General features: G+C 47.0%; 1 protein-coding gene across 11 annotated transcripts in view; it reads right to left on the reverse strand.

Annotated features, from left to right (window-relative positions):
• Positions 1–1,532: 1,532 nt before the first annotated feature.
• The window catches only part of CADPS (calcium dependent secretion activator), a 205,224-nt gene continuing 186,520 nt past the window's right edge, over positions 1,533–20,236 (reverse strand). For 10 of the 11 annotated variants that reach the window (XM_039734113.1, XM_039734111.1, XM_039734112.1 and 7 more), the window contains 2 exons: positions 4,521–4,625; positions 2,135–2,858 (listed from right to left, as the gene is read on the reverse strand). In XM_039734113.1, the coding sequence (XP_039590047.1) occupies positions 2,679–2,858; positions 4,521–4,625 (285 nt within the window). In that variant the 3' untranslated portion in view covers positions 2,135–2,678. Of the gene's footprint in view, positions 2,859–4,520; positions 4,626–20,236 lie in introns of all 11 variants that reach the window. The other variant, XM_039734102.1, reaches the window with a different exon arrangement.

Raw genomic sequence — 20,236 nt, forward strand, 5'->3', positions numbered from 1 at the left:
ACTTGCTTTATCAGGGAAGTCCTGGGAGGGCTTCAGGGTGGGATTGAAGGCTCCAAGCATAATGAGGTCAAGGAATACGTATTTTTTTGTGTGCATTCCAGTGACAGACCTGCAGAGGCATCTGAATTGGTTTTGATAGACTGAATATGACTTAAATACTCAACTACTACCCCAGCTCGTCCAAGGACTCAGGGCCAAGTAGTTGCACATATAAAGGGTGGGTGAGAAGAGGGAAAAGCTTCCTGTGTCCGTGGTCACAAAGCCATACTCCTGCCTAAGTTCTCAGAATCAGCTTTTTTCTGGCAATGCTTCTGTCTACCAGTAGCACAGAGCAAGACAAGTATCAAATCTGCTGGGCTACAGTCAGGGCTCAGAATTCATCTATTCTGGTGCATCAATGGCTTCTCAACATGTAAATGGTGCTAAATGTGCACATCCACCACCCACTCCTGAAGTGAAGCCCCTGCTAATGCCCCTGTTCCAAGGGGGTGGTGTTCCCAGGACACCTGGGAAAGGTGGATGCTGAATGTGTGGGGTGTGGCCATCCAGGTGGGGCTGCACAGCACCTCCACAGCAGATGCTAAACTCTGACACAGAGGGAAGAGACCCAAAAATCCAGCACTGCAAGTGAATATGTGCCAGGCTCCATAACTATCCCAGCCCAGGATTCAACAGCCCCTTCACAGGCAGTTCCAGAGGTCCCAATTTCCCCCCATATGTCCAGGGTGGATCTCATGTCTTTTGGGTTCTGGAAGATGGTTTAGTTTAATTGTTCATTATGTCAGGAAGGCTCATCCAGGTAGGATGTTTTTCCATTTCCCCATTTTTTATTTGTGAGGGATGAACATTAGTCCTGGTTCCCCAGGCTGGACACAGGTTGTTGTGTTTGGGGGTGAAGCACACCAGCTCTTCTCAAATGACTGAGACCTGGGCTAGCAGGAACCAGTTCTGGTGTGAATCAGCTGATGGGAGGGAGGGACTGCAAAACCTCTCAGAAAACTCTCAGTCTAACAGAGAATCACAGAATGGACTGGGTTGGAAAGGACCTTAAGGATGATGTAGTTCCAACCCCCTGCCATGGGCAGGGACCCCTTCCACTAGACCAGGTTGCTCAGAGCCCCTGACCTTGAACATTTTCAGAGATGGGCTATCCATGACCTCTCTGGCAGCCACTTCAAGTGTGCTTCCATTAAACCAGACTTTTACTTAATTTCAAGTCAGGGTTTGTCTCTGCCCTGCTGCACTAAGACTGCTTTGGGAGAAGTTAAAATACAAACTGAGGCCTTTTGAAGGAGGGTAAATGTTGGGTAAGGCTGATGGCCACATAATAACAGGGCTGAACCAGAACAGACATCAATTAGATGTCGAGGGACAAATCACAGGACACAGAGTGCAGAAAATGGTGGAAACAGCTGTGGTGGTCATAGCAGAAATGCCCTTGTACCTGGGGAACAGACTGTGTGCTCCCAATCCTGACCTTGGGGAGCAAATCAGGAAACCATCTTCTTAATTAATAAACTAAAGAACACCCATGAGAAAAGAAAATGCCTTTATTCTGTGAGGTTGGGGCTCTTACATCTCAGCTTAGTTTGTTTTTTTTTCTAAGGCAGACATAAAAAGACTCCATAATTTATTATTAGGACATCTGAATAGTTATTTATTGAGAAGCCACAGTTCTCACACTTTTACAACTGTCGGCTTGTATAAGGCAAAAAAAGCAAGATGGATCACTATTTTACACAGAAAGTAAAAGCTCTGGAGAAGGAACTGATGGACATGCAGTTACTGGTCAAAATGCAATGTACATGACATATATAAAAACCATTGTGAAACAGAGGAATTGTAAATTATGGTTACAATCTACCGAAATAAATATTCAATATATTATTATAAACACATTTGTAGAGTCTAAGATTGTAATTAAAGTTGTCTTTGTACATACACGGTTATTTGAAATTTAAATAAAAATGTAACATTTAGAGGAGCAAACGTCAACATAAAACAACTGCTTTGGACTTGTAATGTGGCATGATATATCCATAATGATAGGATTAATCTGGTGTGGCAATTAGAATGACTAATCCTTTGGGATGTAGTCTCTATGGAGTTAACTGCATATTGAAGGGAAGAGCCTGGTACTTTAACAAGGATGCAGAATGATTCAAACGGCTGTCTGGGTTTGTTTGTTTTCTGGTTTTTAAATGAACAGAGAGAACAAAAAAATCATTTGTAATTGCCTGGTTTTTCTTTTAAAAACAAAGCTGTTTTTTAATTAATTTTAAGCAGTTGGCATCCACAGAAGAGAAAGAAATGAAAGGACTGGAGTCACTCATCTTCACAACAATTTACCATCAATGTATATACAGTACATTAATGAAGCATTGTTTAAACTTTAATAACAGGGACACACCTAGGATGTTTTCTATGTAGTTTTTCCATTAACAGTATTAAACAATGGTGCTCCATATTGCTTATGAACATATAGATATGAAATTAGGAAACTGATGAATCAAAGAGAGGTGCTAATCTTATTACCACACAGCTAACATGGCATTTGTATTGGTAAACTTCTCATGGGCATTTAGAGCTGACATAAAAATTCCTAATGTGGCTAACTGAGTTACAGACGAGGTACATGCACGGATACCAGGCGACCCCCAGCCGGTGCTCCAGCTTCCCTAGTCATCCTCCTCATCCTCCTCATCGCTGTCCTTCATGGTGATGCCCTGGAGCCCCCCGCCCTCGCTGACTGACGCCGTGGCCTCCTCCACTGTCAGCCGGTTCCGGATGGTCTCGTAGGTTTTGCTGTTCAAGGTGGAGTCCAGCACGCCTTGCAATCGGAAATCTCGGTACGTTTTCTGCAGCAGAGACAGGGAGAGGTCAGGGCCAACAGCAGCTCCCCTGCTTTGCTGCAGGAGTCAACCTGTGCCCCTGTGCTGTGGGCACTAATGGGGGGCCAGCAGGGAAATCCCAGCCCTGGGGACATTTTGTGTCACCTGGGAAGCGCAGAGGCCACAGGAGCATCTCTGCTGGCCACCACTCTGGTGTGGCAGAGCTCCCTTTAGGATGCCTTGGGCAACAAATTACAGCTCTGTGACTCCAGCCCTGCCTTTGTGGGCTGGGCAGCTTCAAAGCAGCTCAGGGGAGCTTTGCACAGGGTGGGCTGGTGTCTAAAAAGACATGGAAGCAATATAAGGGCTTTGCTCCGACTGACTTCCCTTGCTTCTGGATGTGTTCATCCTGCCCCTAATGTCAGTGATTTCTCTTCAAGCAGCAGGATGCTTATCTCCCATACCCACAGAGATGATTACACATTCCAGGAATGCTCCATATTAAACAATGCTAGCTACAGTACAGGGATTAAATAAACTAAATCCAGGATGCTGGACGAAATTATTGAGGTATAAATATAAGCATGGGGCACATGTTTTTGTATTTCCATGGTTCCTATACTTCCCTTGTTATTACAATTAACATCTCTTATGTGAATTTATGCTTAAAACCTTCTCAATTCTGTGAAATAAAACTCTGGTTTCGTTGTTCATTTAATTCTGCTCTGTGCTCTGCATAGAAACTATTTACTGTTCTGCTATTTCAGAAAGTCCTTGGGTTTGTTATAGCTGCTTCTGAATGTAATATTGGTATAAATAAAGCACAAGGAAAAAAAGCTTTCCTCAGCTAGCTGACAAGTAGGAATAATCTGTCTGTGCCTGTTGTTTTCAGTTATGAAAAGCACATTTAATACATTTCAGTTTTAATTTATTCATGCCTTCAATGTGTTCACTGCACACAAGACCATAAACATTATAAAATACTAGACCAAAAAGCATTAGATAGAACCTAAAATGATCAAAAATATATTTACCCCCTTCTGTGATCTTATTATTTCATGTAAACCACTGTGATTTCACACTGAAATAATTATCATTAGTCCAAGGCACGCACACACACAGATATACACATACACGTGCACTTAAAGAAAAAAAATGCTACTTTCAGGGTATGTTATCTCACCTTTGTGATCTCTTAGAGTTGATTATATACACCCATTGTAAAAGAAACAACTTCAATTAACTATGAGAACAATCTCATTTGCATTCTGACAATAATCACGAGTCATAGCTGGGCTTAAATGTTTCTAGCAAAACAGCATTAAAAACTTTTGGGTTGATTTAACCCATTTTAACTCACTGGCATGATCAGTGAATTTGTCCACAAAAAGGCTAATTTTAGTGCACTTACTGTACAGGTAAGGTCAAATAGCAAGAGAGTTTGGTTTTTGTTTTTAATGCAAGAAGTTACTTTGTTCTTATTTGCACACCTGTATTTTACATCTCTCTACATTTAAAGTTCCTGTTTATCCAGTGCTACCTGCCATAGACATAGCTATCTTAATTATTTAAAAAGAATGTTAATGAATCCTTCATTTACCTGACAGTGACAGAGCACGTGCCACACACATGCAGGCACACACACACCTCCTGACAGCGAGGGGCACTGGGAGCACCTTGGCTGCTTACCTTGACTATCCTGATGAGGGTTTTCAGCTGGTAGATGTGGAGCTGCAGGTCCATGCGGTCTGTCAGCCAAGTGCACACAACACTCATGGAGCTGGTGTACCATTGCTGCAAGAGAGACAGGCTTCTCCAGCACCCACACGGGGCTGTGTGCGATGCCCTGACTGACACTTGTGCCCCCAGCATCCCCTCACACCCACCTCTGACCCTCACACCCACCTCTGACCCTCACACCCACCTCCAGCCTGCCCCTGGGGACCACAGACTGAGGAGAGACAGGCATCTGCTCTTACAGAGAATTTCCATGCATGGGCTTTTAAATTTTAATGACAATAACAACAAAATAGACTTATTAGGAAGGTAACGGCCACTAGTAGTGCCACAAGGTTTTGTGATCTGATTTTGCCATTGATGGCACTTGCCAGCAGTGATGTGTGTTTGGTTCGAGCCATGTTTTTAACCCGTTTCCCCCACAGTGAGAACACAGTCCTGCCTTTAAGGATGTTGGTCCCACACTCAGGCTACTTACCATCTTCAAACTCAATCATAAACAGCCACAGGATGAGTTTGGGACCCTGAGGGTGACCAGAGGGGAGGCTCATGTGGGGCAGGTTTGGCTGGGGGGAAGGATGCTGGTGTAAGCACCTATAGGTGGGTGCCTGACCAAGCTGTGTGGGAAGGGCTTTGGTTTCACCCTCACAGTTATGAAAGATGGAAAAGAAGCAAAGAAATCAGCTTGTTTCAAGCTGCTGAACTCACAGGTCCCCTCCAGGGGCTGAAATTGCGCTGTTGTGTGTGAAAAAGGCTCTCAGCAGTGTGGCAGCAGCCTGCCATTCCCGCAGTGCAGGAAGGCTCTGGTGGGCTGTGGGTCAGAGCCCTCCTCATGCAGGGCAGACGTGGCACATCTGATGCCACACAGATGAGCAGCGAGCCCTCGAGAGGAGGAAAAGCAGGGGCTGGGGGGGGCGTGGGGAGCCACAAAACCTCCCCACGGTGCTCAGCACAGGGGTGGCTACAAAGCAGGCAAAACCCTATCACAGCTCTGTATGTGCAGTTGCATCCTTCTCGTGACCTCTCTTACATGCAGAGATCAAACTCCATACTGCAGACCAGATGCAATTAATCTAGAACCAGTTAAAAAACTAAAGAAACTCCACCAGACCAGTTTATGAAGATCCTGACAGAGCACTATCCAAGTTAGTCTGGGATGCAGCTGCCTCCCAATGAGCCTGAAACCTCACACCAGTCCAAGTCAGGTCTTGCTGCCCCCCTCAGTGCCCCCTCAGGCTGGGGGTCCCTGACACAGGACATGCCCTTTCCTGCTGCTGGTGCAGCAGGGGAATGGAGACAACTGAACATTCTGTAATTGCAGAACTTGCCAGTGATTTGCTTCCCTCCATCCTTTGACACTGGCACCCACAAGGTGGCATGAGGCTCACCAAAGCAAACAAATGAGTCTAAGCTAAACCAGCCCTGCACCACAAAAATGTGTGCTCAACACACATCTCTGAGCTTTGTGCCAGCACACCCGGGAGCTGCATGGGGAAGAGTTTTCCCCCCAATTCCAATGATGTTCCTCTACTTTAATTTCTACACCACCTCTTTAAAACATGGATGAAATAAGGAGATGAAAGAGTCACCGAAGAAATGGCATGTGGTGACCTCACGCTCAATGCTTACACCTTGTGCAAATTGTGGCAGAGATTCTGCTGACCCTTCCTCTCCAGGATAGAAAGCTGGCAAGAGCTTGGTTGAGACTAATTGAGACTGGCAAGCAGGAGCTCTCAGCTGTCACCTGAGGTGCTGGCATCACACTGGGGTTGAACAGTGAGTGAACAACCTGGGTAGCTGGTGTGGACCTGATGAGCATAGGAGACATGAAGGTCTGGTGGGGCTTCATACCTTCCAATGCCTCAGACTAGTCTGAGAAGCCAGAGTGTTCCTGGATATCCCCTGAGGATCCCAGGTACACGGACCCAGGACAGCCAGCTGGTGGTTGGGTGGCACAGAGCAACTGCTGTCACTGGGGGATCTGCCTGGGTTCCCATGAAATGCTGCAGACCCACGTGGGCAAAACAGAGAAATTGCTAATGTTCAAAAAGCTGCTTTTCTGCAATCAGTGCTTAACTGAGTCATGCTCTTGGGTGACATTAGCTGTGACCCAGGGCTGTGCTGGCACATGGATGCCCAGGTCAGCCAAACACCTCCTTCCCCTTCTGCCACTTCTTCAAATCGGAGCCCCCAGAGGAAGGGCACAACCATGTGTTACACACACACGCCCCCTCCCTTCCCCTGCCGCCTCCCATCTTGCACACAACGATCTGCTGGGTGTTTGTGTCAACTCCACGTGAGATGAGAAGTCCTGCCATTTCTGTCTGTCCCACGCCACACACGCCCACAGGGCTATGTGATCCCAAACAGAAATCATAACCTCTGCCTGGAGGGTATTGGCAAGGTGACTTTGCTGCTGTGAGACCTTCTGAGAAAGCCAAATGAAATGTTTTTCTGTGTTTCTGGAGGGCACTTCAAACACTCTGGGTTCTGTGGAGATGCAAACTCCTTGGAGCCGAATGTGAATTGCACCCCTCTCCTCTCGAGCACCGTCTGACAAGGGCTCAGCCAGGCGTAGCGCTCGGCTGCATGAAAGGAGCTCTCTTTCTCAAAGCCAACTTACTCCTAAGACTTTCTGCTTTATGAGAAAAAGACAAAGTCTAATTCATTGATCTTGATACACAAAACCGTCACGTCACTTCATAGAGCACACACCAACTGCTGAATTTCAGCCCTGCATATTCATAAAAATAAGTTAGCCCATAAATTAAATGTTCCCTTTAGCTATCGCTGGTGTTGATGTGCTATAAGACGCATAAGCCCTCTGATTCATGACTAACCTACCAAAGAAGATAACATTTGCATATGACTATATTATTAAAAAAACAACAAAAAAGCCAAATGCTCCTAAACGGAAACGTATTCACCTCAGACAAAAGAGCACAGAGTGGTCTGTGGGGACACCGGCCACCTTGCCTTCCCCAAGGGGGTCTGCCATGCCCTCAGGGGCAGTGGGGTTCATGCTGGGGACACACGGACCCCAAGGGGATCCAGCTCCAGCCTTGTGGCTTGTCCCCAAAGACAAGGTGCAGAGGCCATAGCCAAAATACTGAACTTTGGGCTCTGCCAAGGGGTTTGCAACACAATTCAGGCACATTTCACAGGCACACTGAAGTAAATACCATAAATATATTTTCTGCACAAAACTCCTCATGCCTGGTTGTAAAGAACAAATAGAACTCCCTGATGGTCCAGGCCCGTGGACAAAGCCCACAAGAAGTACACAAACATTACTGGTACTGCTGGCATCCCTGTCCCTCACCTAGGGGACAATTTACACTCAGTCTGGGGGCACAGGGTGAGGACAGGCTGTGGAGCCTGCATCCTCATGGATGCGTGGTGGGTACCACTCCTCCAGCAGGATGGCAGCAGGGAGGGGCACAGGGCTCTGACAGAGGCAAACCACAGCCCCATGGCTGCACACCATGAGCCAGCCCCAGCAGAGGAAATGCAGACACCATCAGAGCCCAGTCACTGCAAGCAGGTACTGTATTTGTACAGACAGGAATTCAATCCCTCTTTCTGGTTTGTTTTCCTGTTCTCCTGTATTTCACAGCAACCCTCATTGCTGGGTGCTGGGCTGGGTGGATGAGGTGGGTCACGGGCCAGCTGGGATGCACCAGGATGGGCATTACAGGAGCTGGAGCATTACAAAAGGTGCATTTCTGTGGCTGCCCATCCAACACCCCAACCAGCTTCAGCAATAAGCTTACTTGTTCCCCAGCCCTCTGCCTTCTTTTTTTTTTTTGAATGCAAAAACATGATCAATAAGTTCCTGAAATAGCAAGTTTGTCTCTGAATACATAAATTGTAGAAATTGGTATGAATAAATCTGCAAGTAGCACACTGAATGTGGCACATTTTATCAAAACCCAGCCCTGTGCTGGGCTCCTGCGCTTTCTGGGAGGTGGTGTCATTACACACACCCAGGAACATCTGCAAAGCCCCGTTCTCTTTGGTCTGAGCTGAATGGAAGCATGACCTCCCGTTCCTTGCCATGAACCTTGAGTTCACACTCATATTTTACATGTTACAGGAAGCCACAGCTCACCCCAGGAGTGCTGCAAACAGAATCTCGTAAGCCAGATGCAACACTGCTTCTTAAGGCACCTGAAGGAGCTGTATTCTTCATTCAAAAGCTTACATACTAGTAGCTTAAGGTCACTTCAGCTTTTGTAAAGAGTGGGACAAAACCAGGAATGCTTATAGGGCTGGGTTGTCAGCAGGGTAGCAGAGGGATTACAAGGAACCTGTGACTCTGCCTCTTTCTGCCTTTACTGGTAGTTTTTTTGTGTGTGAACAAGTGCCATACAACAGATTGAGGCTGGTATAAAGGCCTGGGACTGTGCAAGAGCACCCTGCTGAGCCTCAGCTGTGCTTGCAATTAGCAATAGGCATGAAATGATTATTGTTGTGGTGGCTGATGGCAATCTGAAGTGACAAGTTTTATGGGGGAAGTTGTAGTAGGGATGTTCAGCAAGTTTCTGCAAACCATTAATCGAAGGCTGCAGCACAGTTTAGTCAAAGCTATTTTATGTCATTCCAAAGGTCTCACAAGAAGGCTGAAAGAATATTTTTCTGCTCTCAGTGCCTTGGAACGGAGTTTTTCTAGGTCAGGGATTCTTTACTGCCCTATTTAGTGTCAAAAATACCCATTTGCCTCAAATTAGCAGAAAGCTTGTAGTTAAGGGCTAGAGATTAGGCATACAAAATTACTCAGCAGGTGACTGCTGGGTGGATTTGGGGTTGAGAAGTCTTTAAAACTGACTACAAGACATTATATACTTCTGACAAAAGAACATAGTAATCCTACCTGCTTGCTTTAACCACTGTTGTTTGTCTATTATTGTGTGCTTTAATGCTCATAAGAGCAAAACTACTGGTGATACTACTCAATTACCATAGTAACTCTCCCCTATGACCTCTCATTTCAGTACTCGCTTTCCAACCAGAACCAATCCAAGCAGGGCAAATCTATTTAAAACTGTGACACACACTGCACAAAGAGGCTCCGAATGCTGGCTGGCTCCCTCTCTTTGTCCAGGACATGGGCTTGTTTTGAAATGCTGAAAGGCAGCTTTGAAATGAACCCTTGAATTCAAGGTGTTTCAAAGATGAACTGGATGCTGGGCGGACGCCACCACAGCATCCCTGAACTGGCCAGCACAAAGCAAGGGACCACAGAGGTGGGAAGGGAGAGAGGAAAAGGCTGGTTTTGAGTCTTACTTCCCAAAGGAAAACTAAACCTGCTCTCAGGCAACAGCTCAAAGTGATTTGATCGGCCAGGAAAAAAAAAAAAAAGATAAAATTACCAACTCTTTGTTTCTGGCATTTGCATCCCTGTCCAATGGGGCAGAAGCTGAGCTGGGGAAGGCAGAGTGGGGCTGTGATGATTTACAACTGCTAACAGTAGGGGACAGCTGACAGAGCCGTGTCCATCCCAGTCCTGGGTGGCCCTGAGATCAAACTGGGTATTTGGTGTTGTCACATCTATTTATGGCAGCACCTCCTCTGAGCAGGTGCCATCTCCACAGGGAAGGGAGGGATGCAGCCCCAGCAGTGCAGGAACACCCTGTCTGGGGACCAGCCCTGTGCACACAGCTGCCAGTGTTGGAGGGAGACTTCTGTGGAGAGTGGGAGCAGGAGCTCTTCAGGAGCAGCCTGCCAGCCCCAGGCACTGTGTCCCTTCCTGCCCCCAGTGTGCCCAGCAGCACAGCCATGTCTGTACACCAGAACTGCCTGCAGCCCTGCAACCCAAAGCCCAGATTTCCCTATGGCAGTCATGGAAGGATCATTCTTGTCCATTCAGTCTTCTGTGGCCACCAAAGTGTTCCTCTCCACCTTCCCTCAATGTTTCTTTCACTCTTGGTTCCAGGCAGTCATTGCTGTTCCAAAAACTTGGTAAAGATGGCAAGCCCAAAGCACAGAGCCTCACAGCCAATGCAGTTCCTACTCCTGTCTATCAGAAATAAAGAGAAGTTCCCAGCATGAACATACACAGCAGCTTGTGCAACCCCTTTTCCAATGGCCAGCTTTGCTGGGTGTGGGTGAGGGCAGTGACTCTTGCTCTGCCCCCAAGCACTGCTAGCAAGGTCTTGGCCAGGCTGGCAGAGCTGAGCCCAGCTGTTTTTCTGGCTGTTCTGGACACCCAAATTTTGTGTTGCTGCAGAAAATGTGCTGTGCCCCAGGCTGGGAGAGTGGGGATAGGGCAGGGACAGGGCCTTGGTGACACAAGTGTGTCGGAAAAGCTTGAGTTATGTGGCAGTGGCCCTGGAGGAGGAGGTGGCAGAGCTGAGGTGGGTGAAGAGCCACAGGCACTCAAGCACAAACACCATTCTGGTCCCCAGTGTCAATGAGGAGACTGAGATGGACTTCTGCCACACAATGAAGAAGGAAGAGGCACATCTCTCCCCTACAAGCATGCATTTTCTGGAGGGCAAACAGACCTGTCCACGCAGCAAACCCCATCCCTTCCGCTCATCAGCTTTCCTTGCCCCTACTCAACAAAATCCATGCTGTGCTCTGGGTATGACTCCACAGAGCCCTGCTGAAGGGCTCCCCTGCCCTGCCCTTTGCTGAGGACCAAAGAACCACCCAAAGACAGCTCAGCTTTGGAGCTATAAAACCTCCTCCAGCACAGCGGGCCAAACCTGCAGTGGGCTCAGGGCTGAGCCCCAGGCAAAGAGCATCTGGCTCGGTCGTGTCCTGGCCGCAGCCATGGGTGGCACCAATAATGACCCAGCGACTCTTTCCATTTACACCTGCCAAGGATTTGGACCATTCCCCCAAGCTGGGCAGGGCACAAGGCTCAGGACACTGAGAATGACATTGCTGTGAGTGCCCAGGATTTCCAGAAACACAGAAATTGGTGTGACACTGCCCACGTTACAGAAATAAGTTTAGTGGCTGTGGCTTTCGGAGCACACAGCTAACCATAAAATAAGCAATGAGTTAATATTGCAGGCATTGATCAGCTAGTCTTACAATTAATGCTTCCAATAAAAAAAAAGCTCCCCTTTTATTCAACAGAATAAGAAATTAAACACTTGAGGGCTCATTCTAAAGAATGAATGAAATTGAATAAGCTACCTAGCACTTGAGATTCCCAGCGAGTGCTTGAATAGAGCAAACCTCCTGAGTTGAATGGATTGCCTTTTGGGACCAATTTGTCTCTTTTCACTCTTTATTCCTCCTTTTTTGCTGACAGATGTACAAAGGCGGAACTGCGCTGTGCAGCTTAGCTACATGCACCCACAGCAGCTGTCACTTTTGTCGAGCAAGTTAATCAAGCAAATGCCACCATATCCCACTTTCTATAAGGAACAACATGTTATAGACAGTAGTCTTGGGAGACGGGGAGGGAGGGAGAGAGACTTTATTTTAACTTTGAGTAGCTGGTATTTTTTTTTCCCCCTCTGTGTGTAAAAAAAAAAAAAAATAAAAAAAGGAAAAAAGAAACAGCCAAACCTGGTAGCACAAGCTGACACTTTTGTTTTCCCGTGGAACAAATATTTAATATGATTTTAACTCTAATTTGTACTAGAAGGAGAGCTGTCTGGTTTTAATTAAATTTAAGGGACTTAGGGGAACACAGTTAAAAAAAGAAATAGAAGCTTTTTGTTTGCATTAACGCTTGTTGATAATAATATATTGATTGTCAATTGCTAAGCCCAAAAGATTAGTGTAGTAAATAGAATTATCTGAATGCCACAAGTGAAGTGCTAGCTTCCCGTCCCTGCTTTTCCCTTTGTGAGGCACTCTGAATCACTGGTTGTTATTTATACATTTTCTTTGATAAAACCAACTTGTGTGGCTGATTTTTTTTTTTTAAACCCTGCCTCATTAAGTGTATAATAGCATTTACGTGTGGGGCTTTCTGCTTTTTAGCCTTTCAAGCTTAAGCTTATATTCCTCTCTCACAACCATGTTTCAAAACTTGGGATGTTCACAAACAATTGGATACACACCAATATTGTATATATCAGATGCTCTCTTGCTATTGCCAAAGACTAGAAAATAACAGAACATTATCCACAAAGAGTAAATAAATAGTTATCGTCCTGCTATGCTGCTGCATGCCAGATAATAACGCTGTCCGGTCATTAGGCAGCTTTTCTGTGGCACATAATTCTTTAAGTTAGGTATGAAAAGCCAACATCAAAAGTGGGTCTGTTGGTGTAGCTCCACACAGCAGAGCGCTGGGAGGGCTTCAGGCAGCCCTCAGGTTGCTGGTAGAAAGGTGATTCACCCCACATTCAGACCCTTTGGAAAGTACATTCAGAAAATAAATCTAAGCTCTGGTGACAGTTTGCAGTGTGCTAATTTAACTTATCTGCAGGGTCTTTGCCTTGGTATGTTCAGGAACTGTGTGCATGGACTGTCAGTGTTTGGGATTCGTGGCCCCTTTGCCAAACTGGGCACCCCATGTCTGCACCTCGCCCTGGGAGCAAAGCCTCTGCTAGCTGTGCTCAGCAGGACTCTGGGTGAGTGGTCCTCACAGCAGGCAACATCACCCTCATTTTCAGAACTAAGCCTCTCTATAAAACTCCACATCAAATTCTAGAGACCTGGCAAAGTGCTAGCAATTTGATAAAAATCCCCTGAAACCTTGAAGTCTTTTTTTTTTTTTTAAATAAAATTTTGACCTTGTTCTACCAAAGCCTTGTGAATAAGTCTGGAGTGTCTCAGGTGACACTCACAGCTACTACTGCAGTAAAAGTACTTTTTTCCCTGGTATTTCATGTACCACTATAATGCTATCACTGCGAGTACACACAGCGTGTTCTTCAACATCCACCCCAGAGCTGTGAATTCTGGATGCCTTTTACTCTATTTTATATTCCTTAACTACGAAATTTCATTCTTGTTGACAACGTACCAATTCGAGGAAGTTACAAAGTCAAAGGGTCTTGATATGAAAATAATTTGTATTATTATTTAATAAAGTCACAGTCCCTAACGTTGCCTAATAGGGTTAAGCTGCTAGCCAGAGCAACTCATCATCTGTCTAGGATGCAAATGGCATCACCGAATTACATTATTTCTTTTCCCCCCCCTTTCCCAAAAATAAACCACAAAACAACTTGGAATGGCGTAAGAGCTCTGCCTTCCAGCAGGGAAGAGCATTCCGAGCGAGCGCAGAGCGCGGAGCGCGGCGCGTGGAAGTGCCGCACGCTCTTTGCAGTACATATGGCACCTGAGAGCACCCACTGCTCGGGGATCTCGGCTCCAGGGCGGGCTCGGGCTGCCGCCTCACCCTCAGCTGGCTGGGGGTTGGACCCGGGGGCTCGGCAGGTCGGTGCCACAGGTGTTAATGGGAGGGAGGCCGGGGCTCCCGGGGGTGCTGCCTGTGCTGCTGGATCGCACAAATTCCCTGCTCTCCACAGGGGCACAGCCCCTTGCTGCGGATTTCTCCATGCTCTTAACCCAAAATTTTATTCATTTTCACAGAGGACAGGGGGGATCGATATCTTTTGTCTTGGTGGGTCCAAGGTCCCCAAAAACTCATATGCCCAAGAAGCTCATCCCTAACAGCCCCTGCTCTCGGTGCTGCACAAACCAGCAACACCTACACGTGTCGTGTCAGCTCCACACCCCACGGTGGGTGCAGGTTTGTCTGTGCCTACCCTCAGTGGCTCTGCAGGCGATCTGTGCACTCTCAGCACACAGGCAAAGGCTTCCCACAGCAGGGACACAGCCAGAAAGGGATCTGCAACACTGCTGCTCCTTCAGTGGGGAGGAACAACTCTGATGCTGAGGATAATGATGCCTTGTACTCAGGTGGCCCCAAGCCGCATGTCAGGGTGGTCTGCTCTGCTAGCCAGACACCAAAGTCTCTGCCTAGCAAAGAGCCATACACTCACATCCCCAGCAGGAGTGATGGGTGAATGTGTCAATGATTCTCCTTCTGCCCTGGGGAGAATCTCTTGGAAAAAGCAACCACACTGCTGGCTCCTCTCTTCCTACAGCCAGGGATGTCCTGGTCCCAATCTGCTGGGGTTTGCTGTGAGCAAACACTGACACCAGCCCACACACAGATCATCTCTGAATCCATCCCAGCCAAGTGCTGCTGCTGCCCTGAGGAGGGCAGACCTGCCAGGCCATGTGCTGGTCAGGGATGGATGGAGGGCAGCAGGCAGAGAAACTGCAGGGGAGACCCCTGTGCAAACAACTACTGCTCCATGGCAGGGGTGCAGGAGCTGGTGCTCACGGTGATCTGGGAAGGAAGCAGGCTGCCATCCCAAACTTCTCTCCCATCCACAATGTCCTCAAACCAGGGACATCCCAAACCTATCGGGTTTGCAGGCTGAGTGCCTCAGCAGGTGCCTCATTTCCCCTCTGAGACCAGACAGTCCTAATCCTGTTTATACACTGAACTACACCTCCAGAAAATGCCCTTTTCAGGTAACAGGTACAGCCTCTCCTGGCTACATGAACCCCTGAACTGGAAGACCCTGCTCTTCCAGACTGTGCTGGCATGGAGCATCCCATATTCCTGCACACCGAGTGGGAGCCTGGGCACACCACCAGGTGGGCTCTGGGTACTGAGCTCTCTCCTTCACTGCAGATACAGCTCTGCAAAGTGCACAGCATTCACTAGGAACTGCCAAATTAAATCCCCAAAAACCTGCTGCTTTGCAGGAATTTGCAGACCTCCCTTTTCCTAAATGAAAGAGCTTCTGCATAAAAACCTATAAAGGCGCACAAACAGAAAACCACTCCTGTATGGATGCTTGTTCTCAAATACATTTTTAACTTATAAAATATTCTCTGCTTATTTCCATTTTTCAAAAAAGAAATGAAGTTGACATGTTAAAATCTGAGTTTCTATATAAAGCAGCCTAGTAAAACACAATATCCACACAACTGCTATTTTTCTGTCCTGATTCCAGAGCCCTGTTAGTGTGAGGCAGTGATGATAAAGCTGGCTGCACAGTTGCTCAGTAAGATGCACAGCAGTGCATCTGTAGAATACTTTCAGTATACTTGTTATCAGTTTAAATTGGAAGCTGTCATGAAGTGGGACTGGATAAACTTTATCTGCTTCTTTTAGAGCCTGCAAAAAAAAAAAAAAAAAAGTAGGTAGAGGCTGCGTGGACATCTCGGCCCTGGTCTCTCTCCTTCCTGTGGTAAAACACTGGACTCAGTGCGCTCCCTGCCTGAGTCCCACCAGGCATTTTTCAATGCTGATATCACACATCCAGGGCCAGGCTTAAGGGAGCACCAGGAGAGGAAAGAGCCGCAGATCAAGAGAAACAAAATGACCTGGGACGGCTAATCTGGCACGCACCGCTGGCTGGCGCGGGCTGAGCAGCAATTGTGCCGGGCTGGGCTGCAGGGGGAGGAAAGGAAAAGACGGATTGAAGGCGCTGCTGGAAACCAGACAATTCCTTATTGTCAGGGCAGGGGCTCTGCCCTGTGCACCTGCGGGCACCTGCGGGCACCTGCCCTTCCCACGCCCCTCGCACCCCGCACGCTGCTGGGACCCGCAGGAGCCACGGCTCACCAGCCAGCTCCAGGCTCTGCTCCCTGGTGACCCACAGCTCCAATTAGCTACAGCCTCCTAAACTTAGCCGGAAGGCAGAGCGCACAGTTATAAATGTGCTGCTGGTCAGAGGCTGCTCAGAAAAAGGTTCTCTCTGGATGGAGAATTCCATGCTCCTGCTTCCCCTTGGCTACTCACATCTAGCAGGAAATAAATGATCTTTCACTCAGTGCCAGCCCCAAAACACAAATCTCTGACGCTCAAAAGCGCGGTGCAGATGATGTTAGCAAGCCTATGCTGACCTTAACGTAACGGAGCAATCAGTCTGCCTTCTTAGAATGATTAATGGCAAATCTCCTCTGGAAAAGAAATCAAATTAACTGTCTTCAACCAAATGTCTACTGGAACACGAAAAGCTGTTCTGATAAAGACATTTAGGAGGGGAAAAAACCCCTTTCAAGCATGTAAAATCCAGTGACAGATCTAGGATTTATTTTATTAAGACTCTCCCTAAAATAAATTAAATGGAGCCTACTTAAATGAGCACTTCAGGAAAGAAGCCTTGCTGAGGGGGAGCCCAGAGGCCATGTGCCCAGTGCATGCCAGGGCCGTGTGAAGCTAACAGAGGGGAATATCAGAGGACAAGGGCTGCCTCTGAGGAGTGGTGTCAGTGCTAAGCTCCTCTCCCCACTCCCCTGTGACTCCAAGAGGGCACATGGGGAGAAAAAGAGGCTGCAGAAGGACAGTGCACTCCATGCCCCCTCTGGACAAAGAGAAATTGTCCCCTAGAAGATATACTGACAACTGTCACCACGATTTTATGTTTTTTCCCAGCAAAAGAAAGATCAACTCCAGGTCTAGAGCTGAGCTTTGCCAAGACAGCAAGGGCAGCAAAAGCTGCATGGCTTTGGCTCCTCCAAAGATGCACAGAGAGGGAAAAGGAAGCTGCGCTCCCTTGAGATCAATGTGCCTAATTGTCTTCATTTCACAACTCGCTCTGGAAGGGGAGAGAGGGGGGAAAAAAAAGCAAAAAACAACGCAGAAGAAATAGCTCCGTGGAGGCCATATCAGGATGGGAGTGGGAGAGAGTTAGTGCCCTAATGAGCAGTCTAGCTGCGTGGGAGGGAAACAGGTTGTTGTCTGTCTAAGAGAAAGTGGTGAGTGTGGCTACAAGCAGATACGAGATGGGAGCCCAGCGCGCAGCCTGATATCCGTTCTTCCCCTGATCCTGCAACCCGGCCTCCTGTGAGTAATTCTAACTCACAGTGAGTAGCTCCACTGACTCACAACCAGGCTTTTGAGACTGGAGAGGGGAAGAAGAAGGGAGGATGGGAAGGGCTCTGTTTTGGCATTTGATTGCGCTGTGCAAGGCTTACGGTCTAGCAAGAAATGCCATGATCCTGCAAGCATGCCTTGAAGGAGCTGCCAAAATTCAAGTGAGTAACCCTGCTAAGGGTAAAAGCTTTGATTTTAAGAATAAGCTGATGCCTCAGTGTCTGCAGAGGACTTGCTGAATTAACTGATCTAGCCGTGTTTTGTATTTTTTCAATATACTCAGGTGTGCTATCAGGCTCTAATGTGTAGGTACTGAAACATATGCTGAGCTGCCTGTGGATCCTCCAGTGACAAATGCTTACTCAGGCTCCTGGAAGTGTGTATAAGGATTTTGCTGAAGTCTTGAGACTCACACAGTGTCCTTCATCCTTATTATCTCTGATATTTAGAAGTCAGATATCAGCAGGGCAGCCTGCTTTGGAAACATGAGAACTGTCCTGCACCATGTCCCCAGCATTTCTGCTGGGCTCCTGACTGAGGGGAGAAACCCAAAATCCATCAAAATCCACCAGAAACAACATCTGCTTTGGGATATCACCGGGGCTTCCTAAAAGGCAAACTCAGCTGAGCCTGAGGGACAGGACTTGATGCTGGAGCCTCAGCCAGGGGATCTTGCCTCCCTGGGGGTGCTGGGAAGAAGATGCTGGCTCCTCTAGCTGACGAGAGGACCTGGAGTGACTGTTCCTCTGCACTGAGGACAGCCAAGGGCAGAGCAAACCCTGATCTCCCCAGTGCCGTCCCTGCTACACCTGCCAGACCCTGCTAATCCCACCCTCCCATCAAGACTAAGAGCCGTTTCTGTCTTGCAGAGAAGAACAGGCTCATTTCTCGTTTCCAGACTGAGTTCTGCATCTGCTGTCCCGGCTGTGACACAGACCCAGGGAGCTGAACGCTCACAGTGACAGTGAAGTGGTAAAACTGCCTTCTGCAAACAGCACAGTGGCTGCTGCCACCTTGGCGGGCAGTATCACTGCGTGATTAAGTTCTTACCAGACTTTTTGGTAAAGGCAACCTTCCTGATCTGATAACTGCCAAGGACAAGCCAAATACGCAGGGTCAATCCATGCACACTTAATCTCCAGAAGGCAGATTAAGTGTATAATTGACCCATATAATCCATGTATCATCTCCAGTGAAATGTTTTTTATGTCCGGTTTAGGCAGACATGAGGCCCATAAGACAGCGATCAGAGACACAGAATTACCATTGCAGTGGATTTCATCAAAGTTAGAGATGGCTTTTTAATCACTGATCTCAGAGACTGCTAGATTTAAGCAGATGAACTAGCACTAAGCACATCTGTTTTAATCCTTATCTTCTGCTCAGGCTGGTGTCTTCAAGAAGTACAAGGAGGAAAAAAATAAATTAATTTTTTTTTTTAGGTCCTCGCAATCTTAGGAGCTTCTCTTGGTGTTTTGATCCCTCATATCAAAAGCATGTTTTTGTTTTTTTGGGTAAGATATTGAATTAATCATCAGAGAGAAAAATGCCATCTGCGCTATTCAGGGAGTGCATGGGGATGCTGGAATTCACAGGATCTCGGGGAGCTCACCCAGTGCTCAGTAGCCTTTTGTGTATGTGCTACTCGCTGTGGCTGGGGAAGAAATAGTCACCCTATGTTTTACATTAGTGTTTACCAATTTATGTGGAAGAAAGGTTGGCATTCACACTATCTACTAGTCAATCATAGAATTTCTGGATCACATATGTTGCGACGGGTTGAAACCTATACTGTGAGTATCTAAGGGTGTTTGTAAAGACATACACACATACATGGATCTAGAAATAACTCCTGTCAAAGGGCACAACCCTCACAAGTAAAACTCCCACTGCTTTCAGACAAAATGACAGATGTATAAACTCTGATCCTATGAAATTCTGAGTGACCTAAGACAAAGAGAACCTCAATTTTGCAGGATTGGTCTGAAGACTCAAGATAACTTAAGATATTTTTCCATGTTTAAGATACACCCACCTGCTTCTGCCTCATTGTTCCTATAAAAAGTTCCATTCTGTATGTCAACTCTGCTCCCCTCTCTGGGCAAGAAGTGCTAAAATTTTAATTCCTGTCAGGCACCACACAGAGTTTGTGATCCTTCTGCATTGTGTGCAAAGTACCATAGAGTTTAAATCCCAAAGCACCCAGCCAGGCACAGGAGCGCAGGGTGAGGATGCTGTGATGCTATTCTGAAACTCCTCTGTTACCACTGCTCTCTACCAATGGGCCTTATTACAGTGTTTTAGCTTTAAATGTTATCAAATTAGTGAACCAGGCCAAGTAAATAAGTCATATTACTCTGCAGTAAACAGCACTGCCAAAAAGCTAGTTAGGTTTTGATTACCAGCAGAACTCCACAATCAATCTGTTCATTCAATGATCCCAAGAATACAGATTTTTAAAATTAAAATTACTCTATTTCAGGGAGGGGGAAAAACCCATCCTGACTAATTTGCAGAATTAAGAGGATTAACTCAGAGACCACACAGAAATATAACAATAATCTGCCACAAACACCAGTATCTCCCAGAGAGCAGAGCCCTGTTCTGTGGGCTCGAGCAAGTCAGGCGATGCAGGAAGAGAGATGGTTTCTGAGCTAAGAAATCATGGCAAATGCCAAGAAAAGACATATTAACCCAGCATCTCTGGGGACATGGCCTAACACACTCTGCAGCCTCTGTTCCAGGGAGGAAACAAATGGGGAATAAATGGGAAGACAGGGCAGGATTGCAGAGGAGTGTGGGGATCAAACCCCACAAAACGTGCAATAGAAACCTTGCACTGTGCACC

Source organism: Passer montanus, unplaced genomic scaffold, assembly GCF_014805655.1.
Source record: "Passer montanus isolate IOZ18808 unplaced genomic scaffold, ASM1480565v1 scaffold9, whole genome shotgun sequence".
Taxonomy (NCBI): Eukaryota; Metazoa; Chordata; class Aves; order Passeriformes; family Passeridae; genus Passer; species Passer montanus.